The sequence below is a fragment of the Aptenodytes patagonicus genome, chromosome 4, assembly GCF_965638725.1.
Source record: "Aptenodytes patagonicus chromosome 4, bAptPat1.pri.cur, whole genome shotgun sequence".
In the NCBI taxonomy this organism is placed as follows: Eukaryota; Metazoa; Chordata; class Aves; order Sphenisciformes; family Spheniscidae; genus Aptenodytes; species Aptenodytes patagonicus.
In genome coordinates this window covers 27,593,529-27,607,533 of record NC_134952.1, presented here as the reverse complement: position 1 = coordinate 27,607,533, position 14,005 = coordinate 27,593,529, and the positions used below count along the sequence as shown (strand labels likewise).

The 14,005-nt window shown below is 41.8% G+C and overlaps 1 protein-coding gene across 4 annotated transcripts in view; it reads right to left on the bottom strand.

Annotated features, from left to right (window-relative positions):
* Positions 1 to 7,146: 7,146 nt before the first annotated feature.
* Positions 7,147 to 14,005, bottom strand: part of LIMCH1 (LIM and calponin homology domains 1) — a 183,350-nt gene continuing 176,491 nt past the window's right edge. For all 4 annotated transcript variants that reach the window (XM_076336171.1, XM_076336173.1, XM_076336174.1 and 1 more), the window contains 2 exons: positions 13,223 to 13,325; positions 7,147 to 10,627 (listed from right to left, as the gene is read on the bottom strand). In XM_076336171.1, coding sequence (XP_076192286.1) covers positions 10,602 to 10,627; positions 13,223 to 13,325 — 129 coding nt within the window. In that variant the 3' untranslated portion in view covers positions 7,147 to 10,601. The remainder of the gene's footprint in view (positions 10,628 to 13,222; positions 13,326 to 14,005) is intronic.

The following is a 14,005-nucleotide window of genomic DNA, read 5'->3' as shown; positions in this document are numbered from 1 at the left end:
CTGGTGATGACGGGCTCTGTAAGCACTGGTGATTAAGTGTCTGGTCCAAGAAGTACCCCACTGACTCCAGTCCCCCTTTTCTGCTTGTGCTACTTGAAATACAGTTGAAAAACTGAAAATAGTTGAAAAACCTGAAAAAACAAGTCTAGGTACCTATGCTTTTACACAAGACCAGTGGCTCTGGGTACCTGACTTGAGGCCTACTAATGTCTGATTATCTGGGGATTGCAATCAGGTATCCTCGAAAATCCAGCTGTTTCTAGGTCCCTGACATTGGGTGCTCAGGTATTGTGGTATTCAAAACGATTCAAAGTCTTGTCCAAATTATTTTCTATTACTGCAATACAAATGAAGTAACTGATATTTGTATTCAAGCTGCAGCTCAGTGCTATCAAAAGAGAGACTTGCCTTAAAACTGTAAACAAATAAAATAATATTGTAGAATTTATTTCCTTTCCATGATGAAAAGTACTATGGCAGCCTGTGGAGAAATACGTCTTCTTACATTTGCCTCACTAGCCACAAGGATTTCATAAAGATTCTCGGTGCAGCATGCACATAACTTTGCCACACTTGGGGTGCTTCAACCATCTTATTATCTCCCTATTTCTGCAAGAGTCCCCACAGCAAGCAGTGTCTGCCCTGTTTGCGCGCACCTTTCCAAAGCCTCCTGGGAAGCGACGATGTTTATTTAGAGCCCTTCTTTCTAACTGCAAATGGACAGCAAGCACCTGAGAAATGCTATATTGATCAATTGAGAAGAATTTGTGGCTGGCATCTGAGGGAAAAAATGAAACTGTCTGCAGCAGACGGTGACAGTAAACGACAGCAGAGAGAGGAGCGGGGGACCCTGAGCCGGGCTGGGCTGCGCGGTGCAGACAGCAGGGCCCTGGCAGCGCTGGGCGGCTGTGCAGAGCAGGCTCTGGCCAAACGCTGCTCCTGGCGAGCTGGGATGTGCCATGGGAGCACAGCTGGATTTTATCTGCGTGCAGGACAAGGCTGAGAAACTGTCTATGTCCCAAGTCAAGAACAAGAGGGGAGAAGTGCTGCAACTCCACGATTTACCCTTTGAGAGCTTGCTCCTTGCTGAAGTCATTTTTCCATCATAGGCACGCAGTTCCTGGACATTACTTATCACAACTCTTCTGCATCTGACGATTTATTCGCACACTTCATTTTACCTTGCCTATAGCTGGTAGGAGCTAAAGTTGATTACTTTTTAAGTCAGAACTTACTCAGTACAGTGTAAGCTTTCAGCTCTCGGGTTAACAACGTGTGAGGGTTGTTGTCAACTGGAAGTGTGTGAAAATAGCCACATGCTGCTTCAGGTATAGAGGATACTCGAAAAGCCTTGAAGCAGCAAAGAGAAATGTATTCATGTGTTTAATTGTATTCACGCTGTAAGCAGATTTTAACCATTCAAAAGATGAAGAGAGATATTGAGAAAGCCAAGTACTGAGTGATAATATTCAATCATGAACTGTTTATCTGCATCTATACTTCGCTCAATTATTTTGTCTACTTAGCACACAGCCCCATGTGAAAAAATACAGCTTTGAAGTTAATGTACCACCTACATAAATTTGAACAGTATATAAAGAAATGCAATAGCTGTAAATGTCACTGTACATAGTCACCCAGGCTTTTTTCCCGATGTAAACCCAACTACACGGAAGACTTGCAGCTTGTGCAAGTCAAAAGTTTTCTCCTTCCCTTTCCCCCTCACCCCCCCCACCGAAGTGATTCACTGCAAAGGCAGTGCAGCCGCCTGAGCTCCTTGGTCTTCGGTTTACCCAAAGGTTTCTCAGAAGTCCATCATCTGCAAAGGTGATTTAATGAGGCTAGCCTTGCAAATGAAACTACAAGCACCACCCTCTTCTGTATAAAACACAGCGCAGCGAAGGCATCAGTTAGCTGTGACAATTTTGATTCACTTAGGGAAAGCCTCTGTGCGTTGTTACCAGTCGGGGACATGCCTGGCCCCAATATTGCAGAATATTGTGGTAAATGGGCTTTGTCATTGCAGGCAAAAACAGTCAGATGTCCCGATTTTTGTTGAAAGTTACTTCTAGTTTTGATTATCGAACCACATGCACTTATACTGGACTGTATCATCCAGTCAAGTGAAATATTCTTTTACACTACTCAGAGAAAAAAACCCAAACCTTAAAATTGACTATTTGCTAAGCACAGAAAGATATAAAAATACTAATCAACAGTTCCAGGAGAAATATAAGAAGAAAGCTACCAGCAAAGGTTTGCAAGAAATAAAGACCTCTATTCCTGTAAAAAGATTTGAAAAATGCAGCTGCCTTTCTGCAAGGTGACTAGAGCAGATTCTGCAGCAAAACCTTCCCATGTATTTCCACACTGCTGTGGGCAAGACCACATTAGTCACTACCTTTAAAATAGATAATGGCTTTTCAACTGTTGTGTGCCCATGTGTATCCGTAACAAATGCTCTGAGAGATAACAGCTTTGGCTGAGGTAAATGGATGAGAGTTGGGACCGGCTGATTTGCCTCCGCCATTACCTCCCCGCTTTGCCGAAGCACGCGTATGCATGTTAAACACATAGGTTGCATCCCAAGATAAGTGTTTGAAAGTGGTTTTGTGAGGCTGCAAATTAATTTTGAAATTCAGCTTTGGTCCGTTGGAACAGACTTGTAATTATATCAGTTAGCAGCACACTTCATCATAGTTCCCTTTTCAATGTCGTCCTACCTTTTCCAAACTAATAACAAGATACAAAATATATTTAGGACTGCTGGTAAGATATGTGTTAACTGGCTTCTTTACGTAGAGTGCTGTCCTTTTACCCTTATGTTTTAAACTCAGCCTAAGACCTGTGAATACTTAGAACAAGAAGGCAGAACGCATTTCACAGCTCTAACATTGCCCTCTTCACACTTATCTAAAGCCTAACTGGGACGTGGCTGAGCAAAGAGGGTTTGCAGGAGTCATGTGCAGCTTCAGCACGAGGCTCTCCCCCACCAGACTCCGTAAGCAGTGCCTCCCGCTCTCCAGGGGACGGGCACGCCATAAGCACTGCCCTCTGCCCAAGAGTGGTTCCAATGTAAACCCATGGAACCAGGAAGGGCACCAAAAAGCTACGTCAAATATGAACCAATCCAAATGTTTTCTAAAAATCATCCAAAAATATCAGTTCATGAAACAGTTCAGAGAGCTCAGTTTCACTCTCAGGTTGATGATGATCTGAGTGTTATCATCACGTGTCAGTAAGGAAAAGCTTTAAACTAAGACTTGAATAGTAGCACAAAGTCCAACACAGAAAGCCCATGCTGAAGTCTAGTCTACTTCAATACATTAGTATTAGTTAATAGACCATACAGATGCCAAATCACTCACCAGAATTCATCTTTCCTAAGAAAAGTTTGTAATTAGACTAAAAAAACACCCTTACATTTAATATCCTTTGGAAAAATAACCACTTTGTTCTCACATGGCAATGCTTAGACGTGGTCCCAGGAAAGTTCATTTGGAGGTGACACCTCCAATCTGAGCGACAGGGACATACTGAGAAACAGGAGGATTAGTGCAACGCCTCCCCCTCGGGCTTGTGCACTTTCACAGTGTTTTATGAACCACCCCAAAGGCAACCAAAGAGCACTTGGCCACAGAGAAGAGGGGATATCTGTCACAAGCACCTGGGTCCATGTCCCTGGAACAGCAGTTCTGGCATTACCATTAACACAGAAGTTGTTACAGAAGCAGCTCGTTTGTCTGGTACCTCCTACTCATTTTCTGAGCTGGAAAAGATTTGATGACTCTGTTTCTGAGACCTTCCTGATACGTTTGCAACCTTTTTATCCCCATTAGCACCTGAGAGGGATCCGTCCAAGTATATATTCTATAAAGGTTCATATTCATATCGATATAGGTCTTTTAAGTGATTGAGGATGCTTCGAGACACAGCAATTGTGTCATGCCATGCTGGGGCATGACATCCCATCCTCAGGTGCCAGGTACAGGCACTTGATTTTATTCTGTTGTGAAAGTCTTCTCCCAAGACATATTTTAGTACTCTCTCAGCTAGGATTGAATACAGGAAATTTTCTCATTTGCAGAAAACGTTGATCTTCATAGTTTACACTGTTGAACCTATATAGGAATAGCATGACTGGCTAATATCTGTTGCATTGGTGATTTTGTTTCTGGGAACGCAGACTTAATGATCATCCTGTTACCCCATAATGCGTATTTGTGAATGCCCTGAAAACATCGTTTGGTTATTTTTATGAAGGTTTTTTTGCAAGCTCTTTAAACAGCTGAAAGACTAATGGAACCAGGCCTTGCAGGAAGTATACAAACATCAGAAGTAGGCACCTGTATTTAGGGTCATGCAAAATTCTCTAGGAGAGTCTCAAAGTCAGAGTATACTGTGGTGAGCAACAGGGTTTCCCACAGGGCGTCACACACGCTTGAGGTGCAATATTGCCAGAGATCCTCTTCGCCCTTCCACAAGAAATGTGTCAGGTGCCAGGTGTATTGTATGGAAAGTATGTTTTAGCGAGCTCCTGCAAACAAGAGACTAGGCAAAAGATTGCTTTGAAGAGCTACATCATGTGTTACAGAATAAGCATCATTTGCTATCCGATATTGGTGCTTAGCTTTCTGGAAGAAAAGGTTTGACCCAACCACCTGAGACATTTGCTGTCCCGCAAGCCCTAATGCTCTGCTCTGACACTCAACACAGGAAGCTACCAGGTAGTTTCCAGAGATGTGGCTGGCATGTCTCTGTATGCTTGTCACTGGAGTAGTTTGTTGTCTATAATCAGAGGTGATAGACAAAATGAATTTTTAAAATCTTGTTTTCTTCTGTTTAACAAATTCTGTTATTTCAAGGAAAGATTTGCATTTCTGTTAATTTTGGTTTAGTCTCTAGACCCATGCGACTGGCTTCACCATGTTTTAAGCAGCAGGTTACCTGCTTAGAAAAAATGCATATGTGAACTATGGATGTGGCATTAGCTAAAAGAATTTGCAGTGCATCACGTGCAGTGAAGCAGGTGGACTCTACGGATGAGTTAACAGTGACTCATAAGATTGTCTTAAATAATGGAATTTTTTTTCCCCTAAATGGCTTAAAAACCCATACGCTTTGGGGAGAACTCCAATAGCTACTCTTGCAGAGCATGGGGTATTCAGTAAGGTCAACAGAGCAGCAGCTATAGCCTTGCAGAGGGGTAAGCATCCCTCTTGCATGTTTAACTCATGCTACATTTTATTACAAAGATGAACAAGAAAACAGACCCCCCCAAAAAAATACCAACCCCACACCGTACTGTGAGAAGAGTTACGGTCACCCTGTACTTTCTATCTCTGTTTTGGGCTCTTACTGCTTGCAAAACTTGAGCGGCTTCCAGTTTAGTCATTTCCCCTTATCAGGGAATTCAGATGAAATTACATTCCTACCGGAGGCTTTTAGAGGTATACAGGAGTCCTGTTGGCCTTTACAGGAGATGTATTTTTCTGGCATCTTTTCTTTTTTTCCAGCCAAGCGGTCATCTGCTTACTTCCAGTGTCCACAACCCCTTCTGATTTTCACTGCAGACGTGTCTTTTAAAATGAGCATTTTGTCATCTTGTTCCCCAGTTACCCAACCTGTTCTCCGGAGAGCAGAGACAAGGGGGGGAGAAAAGCGGGGCGAGCCCCCTCTCCGCAAAGTTTATTGAGTAAGTACTTAACCAGCTTCCCATTATCAGGAAGGGGATCCATCTGAGACCAAATCTCTGCTAAATCGGGCAGCAAGAACTGTACCTAAAGCTAATTTTCTAAACAAAGTGGTAGCTGCCTGCTTTTAACTATCCCCCAGAAGAGTTGTCCGGATAAGGATCAATACTCATGAGATGAGCAAGCTACTGCTGTTTATTACCTGTGCCTAGAGCCTCCAACAGCCACCAGCGCCTGGCTGTGTTCACTGATGATCTCTGCACCAAAACAGTTGCTAAAGAGAGAAAACAAACAGCAAAACAAAGAGGGTCGGCTGGACCCCGGAGCAAGGGTGCGGAGGAGGAAACGGAGCCCTTGTCCCGCTGAGATGGGGGAAAGGGAAGGAAAGGAGGCATCACGCCTGGACGGGGTGCGGAGGAGGCACAGAGCTCTCCTGGGGGACCTGGCACACATGCCCCTTTGCATGGGGTATCCTCTGCCCCGATGTCTGAACCTCAGCTGTCGCAGCCCACTCCTCTCACACACTACCTCCTATTTCTTCCATATGCCCCCCAGCTTCACCCTGCTGCTTGGCAAGCCATCGTCCTCTCCCGGGGCACGCTGAGGCCCTGTTAGCAGGGTGGTCTCCCTTGGGGCCCTCCTGGCAGCCTTTGCTACCTGCAGATGAAGGTGCTGGTGAGGTGAGCAGGTGAGACAACTCCCCTTTTATAAGGTTTGTGGAATTATTTTGGCATTAAATCAGTGCCGGTGGAGTGCACCCCCATTGGTGCCCTTTTAGGATCATAAACAGCTCTGGTCAGGTCAGAGCTGCCAGGTCACATTCACCAGGAAATAATTTTTAAAAAAATAATCAATCCAGGATTTCCACCATTTTACTTGGCTCATAAGGGTCACAATCACCGAAACGGTTCTTGTCTGGGTGCCTGGCAACCTTGGTGCAGAGCAGCTGAAGCAGAAATAGCTGTCCAGCTGCCTCCAAATCCAGCCTCAGAGCAACCTCCAGCGGCAGGAAGCCGTTCCCGCAAACACAGCACCGATGCTCACCTCTGGGAACCCCAGCGTACCTCTTCCACCACAAAGCAACGCTGGCCCTCTGTCCAGAGACGTACATGCGGCAATAATGTAAGACCACTACCATTTCCATTAAGGCACCGGGATAAAAATCTGCTTTCAAAAAATTAAATTGTCAGTACTTCCCCATGACTCATCTAACAGCCAAGATGCGCTTCTGGCACAAAACCAAACCCGTCATCCACTGAAGACCCAATTAAAAAGAAAAAAAAGAAGGGGGGGGGCAGTTATTAGTTTAAAATTTTGTGTGAACTTTTTGCTGGTTACTGGTGAAGCCACATACTCATTGAGATTCAAGAATCGGTGATACTGCAGCACATGCATAACTAAGCACAAACTCAAGGATCTTTGCTATGTAGAAATGGAATTAACCAAGCACATATTTAGCTTTGCAGTACATAAAGTGCTTTATTGAGTCAAAGTCTGAACCACAATCCACCGACACCAATGAAAGATCTTCTGAGGACTTTGGGTTTGACCCACAGAAAGCCATCTCTACTCGTCTTTTACCACGACAGCCACACGTGCTCTTGGAAATACAGCTTACAGCAGCAATCCACAGGGTATCATCCCATCTCATGTATGTCTCTTTTATTGTCTCATCTCATACGCTACGTTTTGTGGAATATAGCTTGGTTCAGCCTACCCCAATCAAGCAGAAGCTTTTACCAGCAGGACGTACACACTCTGCAATCCAGTTTCACAGACACATTGCATGCAATAGGAGAAATTAGTTATAATGAGTAAAATCAACAGAACCAAAGGTAATCAACATTTTATTTATAAACATACATTTACTATAAAAGCTGTTGCATTTTAGACAAGTTTTCCTAATTTCCAGAGGCATTTTAGAATAAATAAAATAAAGGAAAGATTAGCATAATTGGTATTCAACATTAGCCCCAGCTAGAACAGCAATCCTTGTCCTTGAATGGACATGCAGATAAGGATGGTCCCCTTCTGGTTCACCAACCTTTAGGACATTCACCAAGAACTACAGATGTACTGCATCAGTAACACTACATAGCAAGAGCAAGGAAAAAATACACCATGGAAAATGGGGTTGTGAAACACAGAAGGTTATGACACCTGTTCAGGCTCTCTGAAGTAGTAAGAGACTAAAATTCTGAAACATCTAAAATCCATTACATACATTGTACTTGCTTAGCAATAATAAATCGTTTTTTGCAACAAATACATTTACATTGTAGTTCAATTGTAGTAAAGCGTTATTTTTTTCTGTGCTCAAAGTTCCTGATAAGAAATGTATCATATTTATGTGCTTAAAATGAGAAAAAATAAAGGGGGGGGGGAAGATCTTAGCATGAATGAATTTGCCATGTAGGACTCCAAAGGAAATATAAAATCAAACATAAACAGTTGGCAAGTACAATTCAGAAAACTGTCAAAAATTATTCTGTGCTGGTGAACAGATGTTCATGAGGGGGGAAAAACCTGTTGTCTGAGAAAGCCGCTTCATTTTGCTGTGCATACAATCAAACTTGGCTAAAACATGCATATATGAAACTAATTGATAGACACTGGGATCAGTTTCTAAGCAGCTTCAGAGATCCGGTGGTGTGTCTGCAGTGCGATGCATACCCCCGCCCCACCCCTCGCCCATGCATTTTCGTCCCAACCATTACCCCTATGTGAATGAGAAGCAGATCTAACCTCTGTGACAACCAACCCTCTTATACACCTGGGGACCGATTTGCACATCTAAACTCTATCACACGGGTGAAGCAGTGTTAGTGACTCATACCAAATAAGATGCACAAGCATGCAGGGTCTCGTTTAAAAATCAGGCCCAGACATCATATGTTCACATATCCTTAATGCAGTGCATGGAATTACACAGATGTACAAAGTTGGTTATAAAATCTGCTTCTTGAATTTCCACGTTACGCACTATTTGCGGGAAAACGTTATGATGACCACATGCAAAGTGTAAGCATCCTGGTTATCAAAACCCCTTAACAGTAAATCGTGCAGATGGTTAATCAAAATATTGGACATCACTTTTATTTCCAAAACATTTTTCTGATTTTTTTTTTTTTTTTTTTAATATTCCCCAGGTGAAGTCCACAAAGGACTTCAGCTTTTTGGATTTATTGCATCCCTAAGTCATCGTTGACTGTGTGCAACAGCTTTGCATTTTCTAAGGCACAATTTTAAGGAGGTAACATGTAACTTTCCAGCAGATAGTCACAATGTCCTCCAACGACAACACCGTACATGAGTTTTCAATGACACGCAGTTTTGCATGGGTATGCAAGTCACACGCAAGCAACTGTCTAGTGTTTAAATAGTTGCTAGCTATAGAACAACTCAAAATTATTGCTTCCCTAATAACCACTTCATTTCCATTTACCAACATATCAAAAGACAATGGGTGTGCACATAGATAAAATAAATCTCTCTTAATTTAGTTTTATCACGGTTTTAAGGCAGAATAAGTACATTTTTTTTCCTCCATTTTAAGTTGCACCATGAACTGCTAAAATGGGATATTTCCAATAACTGTTTACCAAAAAGTGCTAGGATATTTTACAATTGCAACACATCCCCTAACCTTGTCTGTGTATTGTAGATAAAGTGACACAGCTCTGACCGCTGTTTCAACAAGCTGCTGGATCACTTTAGTAAGGAGCACATGCTTAATCACAAAGCACAAAGGAAAACTGGCCCAAACACAGGCAAGTTAAAGTTTTTTGCCTGCCGCTGCCAGCCTCCTCCCTGCCCGCCTTCCGCACCCCCGGGTTTTGTTGACTTTATTGGGGTGGTGTATGGAGGAACACAGGCTCAAGGCTGTTTAATTCCCTGCTCTGGAGGGCACCCAAACCACACGTGTTTCTCTGCATGAGACTTCAATCAACCGTAATGTTTGCGAGTGAACGAGCAGATCTCAAACCAACTCAGACCATGAATGGGCAAGTTACACGCCAAAGAGAAAAGCTTCACCGTAGCATCAAACTGCAGCTCGGAGGCTCACAATTCAGCTGTGTCCGCCCGCTCAGTTGCCTCTCCCCCACATCACCTTTCATCAAGTTTAATAACAACACGGGCTGCTGAACTTAATAAGAAGGATTGCTCCTAATGGGAATCTTGCCATCGTTAATGGTATACAGTCTTTAGGTTTAATGAAGAAATCTTTATTGGAGAGAATATTAAGCTATAGTCATGAACATTACTTGAAGTACACAAACAAAAAAATCCTATCACTAAAGGTGCAATAATTTATTTGTATAACTCCTACCCTCCACTGAAGGTAATATAAACACAAAATGCTTCAGAATTACAGGATGTATTATCAAACTAGTCTCTGTATAAAAAAAGTTATAGCTTCAGTTATAACAGAGAAGTCGTGCTGTGATGTTTAGTTTTTCAAATGCACTGATTAGATACTATCTTAAAATTACTTCTCAGCTCAAGTTGGCATATTCTATAAAGGTTCTGTAAACTTAAACTTTTTAATTCCTAGAAATATTAAAACAAAACAGCTTTATTGCATGTTTATTTTCTTATTACTTTCAAAAGAACAAGGTGACAGACTGGAAATCATAAACATACCTGAAAGGTGGGATTTTTTTTTTATAGTACTTAGGCTTTGCCTTCCCAAACATGGTCATACATATTTTGCAAATTTCTTAAGAAAGGGAAAAACCAACATATTGCATTTTAAAGGAGCAGGTGCAGCATTTTTATGAGTTTTTCAAAATGAGATGAGAGCCATGACGTCCATGGATTCAAGCTCTTACAAGTGATTGTCTGGAGGCAGCCGATACATATAAGAAGAGAGTTCCTTCTTGAAAGTTATTAGGACTGCAAGTCATGTCACAATGTAGTTGGCTGTCCAGCAGCTGGATAAAACAGAACGAAACCAAGTCATCAGCTGACAAATTTTAACAAACATACATAGGCTTTTCCCTCATATGATCTCTACAATTCAAAAATCCACATCTGGAAATATATATCATTTGTGCCCTGCTTCTCTTTCTTCCTGCAAAGCTGGGGCACTAACTGCAAAGAAGGATTCAGCATAACTCCAGTGGAAATGTATTTTCCATGCCACATGGACAAATGTATTCTGCATGCATGAAAATTATTTCATTTTACTCCCAAAGTACTTGTGGGTATATTTACTTTCAGGCTCTGCAGTGGCAGAATAGTAAAGCAAAGGACTGATGAGTCATCTTTAGCTGTGCCTGGTTTGTGTTACGTGGTAATACAGAGCCCTTGTGCTACTTGGCCGTACAGGGAATCTCATGAATTTACCTTTGCCTTTGTCAATTTGCCTTTGACTTCGACACTCACAAACCTGTAACTATTCCCCATGTATGACATCGAATACCGAGTTCCCTTCCTTGGGAGGTTTTGTTGTACAGAAATAACCTACCAATAAAACCCCATCCACTTTTATTTGAAAAACAGAAATATTTTGGACCCTGGACCACTACATAATCTTTAATGCTTTTCTCTCTTAAGGTTTTTGATAACGTGTTTTGAAACAGAATCATCCACAGTTTCAAATAAGCTTCTGGCAGCCAAAATATTTCATCGAGATGTCCATAAGCATCTCAAAACAATACTGATTAATTCTGGATTGGTCAGAGACTGTTGTGCACACTGCTGCACAGGTTTTCAGATGCAGCCGTGGGGGCAGGAAGGCACGAGCTGTGCAATCAAGCAAATGATTTTATATTTAGCATCAGACTTCCCAGAACTGAAAGGCAAAACACTAACATTGCACCAGTTTGTTCTTCATTTCAGATGTGGAGTCCGTCGAATTCTAGTTAAAAATGAGCAACTAACCAGATTTGCAGTTCTGTCAAAAGCAGTGCCTTTGAAACTGTCAACAAGAGCCAGTGTAACTTGAATTCAACTAACTCGTATTTTGAGATTTTGCATGAGGAGTGAACACAGCAGGAAGAGGCAATTTGTAGGAAAAAAGACAAACCCTTGCCATTATTATTCTTCAGGAACCATACATTTCCTCAAAACCTATTCCTTCTCTCATGGACCTGGTTCCCGTTGTGCTACGTATGTACAAATGCAAAACCTTACTGCATGAAACACTGTACACAGCTCTGTACTGCATTTTCTAGCACCGCTGCTGTAGAAATGATGATGGAGGGGGTGATAGCTGATAAATAATTTATTTGAGCCTTCATTTATCCTTAAAGGACCTCAATTTTTATTTGAGCAAAAAGGATTAAGAATAAAAGGAGAATGTGACTTTTATCACCTTCCTCTCTTTTTTGTGTAAAGATGGATGTGCAAACGTGCATTTTAAGGGTCAGGACCTCATCCACATGAGGAAGGTTTATAGTATCAAGCCTGAAGGGGAAAAGCTATTTCTAAATGTGTCAGGTTAAATAAATAATAAGTTGCTAACATTTCTTAGTAGAATTTAAAAAAAAAAAAAAATCACCAAACAAATGGTTATACAATAGCACCCTCTAGCTCTGCTGATGGGGAAATATCTCTCTCCTGAAACATCGGAGAAAAAAAAATATCTATTCTTCTGCTGGCAAAGGTAGGTAGGTACCTTTCCTACTCCTGGATTTCTACAGCCACTGCTTTTAAGAGAGAAGAAGGGAAATAGTAAGTGAAAATAACTCTGTATCTCCACTCATCAGTTAGGACTGTAGGCAGTGAATATACTGAACAGTAACACGTATCAGGAAGGCAACAATTACTCCCATGTTTTTTTTCTGCGTCTTACTGTTTTCCACAAAGTAGAAAGCCAGCATGAGCACTGCCGATCTCCTGTCCCTGGTGACATCAGGGTGAAGCTGAAATGCTCTAGCAATTTGCTATCAGTCACAGAAATTCGGGACTAGGAAGGACATTCAAGTGACCTGCTCTAAGGCAGAAAAACCATCAAGTTTTTTTCTGACATGCAATTGACTGGCTCATTCTTCCAAACTTGCAACAAGCAACACTTTAGCACATGTCTGGGAATACCACCACAAGGATTCATTATGAGTTACAGAATGTTCCTAATATTTTCCTTGATCATTTTGTCTGCAAATGGAGGCCTGGAGACATAAAAAATGGGAACTTCTCCAAACAAGGCCCAGGGTCCTAGACCTAGTAGAAGTATCTACATTGTCTCATGTGATGTGACAGATCCAAGCCTTCAGGATACGCAATGTGTGTGCACAGTGTAGGAGTTTATATTTATGCACAGGAACAGCCTTCAAGTCTAATACTGCTGAGCAGAGATCCTCTGGGCAAAGTTTAATGGGCTCGGAAATCTTTTTTGATACAAGAGGATGATTAAAATAGCATGGGAAGGCTCCTCTTCCCATGGCAAAGCTATGCCGGCGTGGGAAAGCCATTTGGGCATAAGGGAGAACACATTTCTTCCAGGAGGAGAAAACTCATCAGTTAAAATCATGGCAACAGTATTGTTAGAGTTCACTGTCCTTTGGACAGGATTTGGTACTTACTTCTGGATCGGATATAACAATCGGTGCAGTTAAGAAGACCATTTCTAATCCTGACATCTGTCCCGCTTGCTGCGTCTCCCAGCTGTCCCTTGCAAATGCCACACTGTCAATTGCAGAACAGAGAAAGTAAGAGAGACCATGCCCTACTATCTGTCACAACTCTCCCCAAATTTTGACTTTTGTTTCAATAGTTCTTGGAACAGTGAGAAAAAAATAACCCCCAGAACCCAGCCCATACTCCTAAGGAGCACTGCAAATCAGTGAAAGGTTTATTTTAGAGCCAACAGTACTTAGGACTGGATTTCGGCAGTTTCCACTTACACAGAAGTGAAGTCTAGTGATTTTAAGGGACATTTGATTTTGACATTGCGTTCTGGAGCCAGCCCATTTGTGCTGGACAAAGCTTACAGAGGCCAGAGGTTCAGTTTGGGTAAATGTCTAAAACCAAAGAAGGCTTCATAAATGTCTAAAACCAATTGGGCCAAAGATAATGGAAATGGACACTTTCTGAGTTCTCTGGAAAACACTATTTTCAGACACTCAAGAACAGTTGTGAAGTATTTCTGTTGAGAGTTCTGGTGAAAGGTCAAAGACATCATACATTCCATAGTCAAAGCTTTCCAACTATGGGTCAGATCAAAGATGGCTTTGGGACTGAATGGGGTTTTTTTTTTTGGGGGGGAAAAAAAAAAAAAATCACAAGGTAACTAATTTTGTATTTAAAAACAAGTACAACTGGGAAAGTATACGATGCTTCCCTCTGTAAGTCAGGAAGCTAAGTTT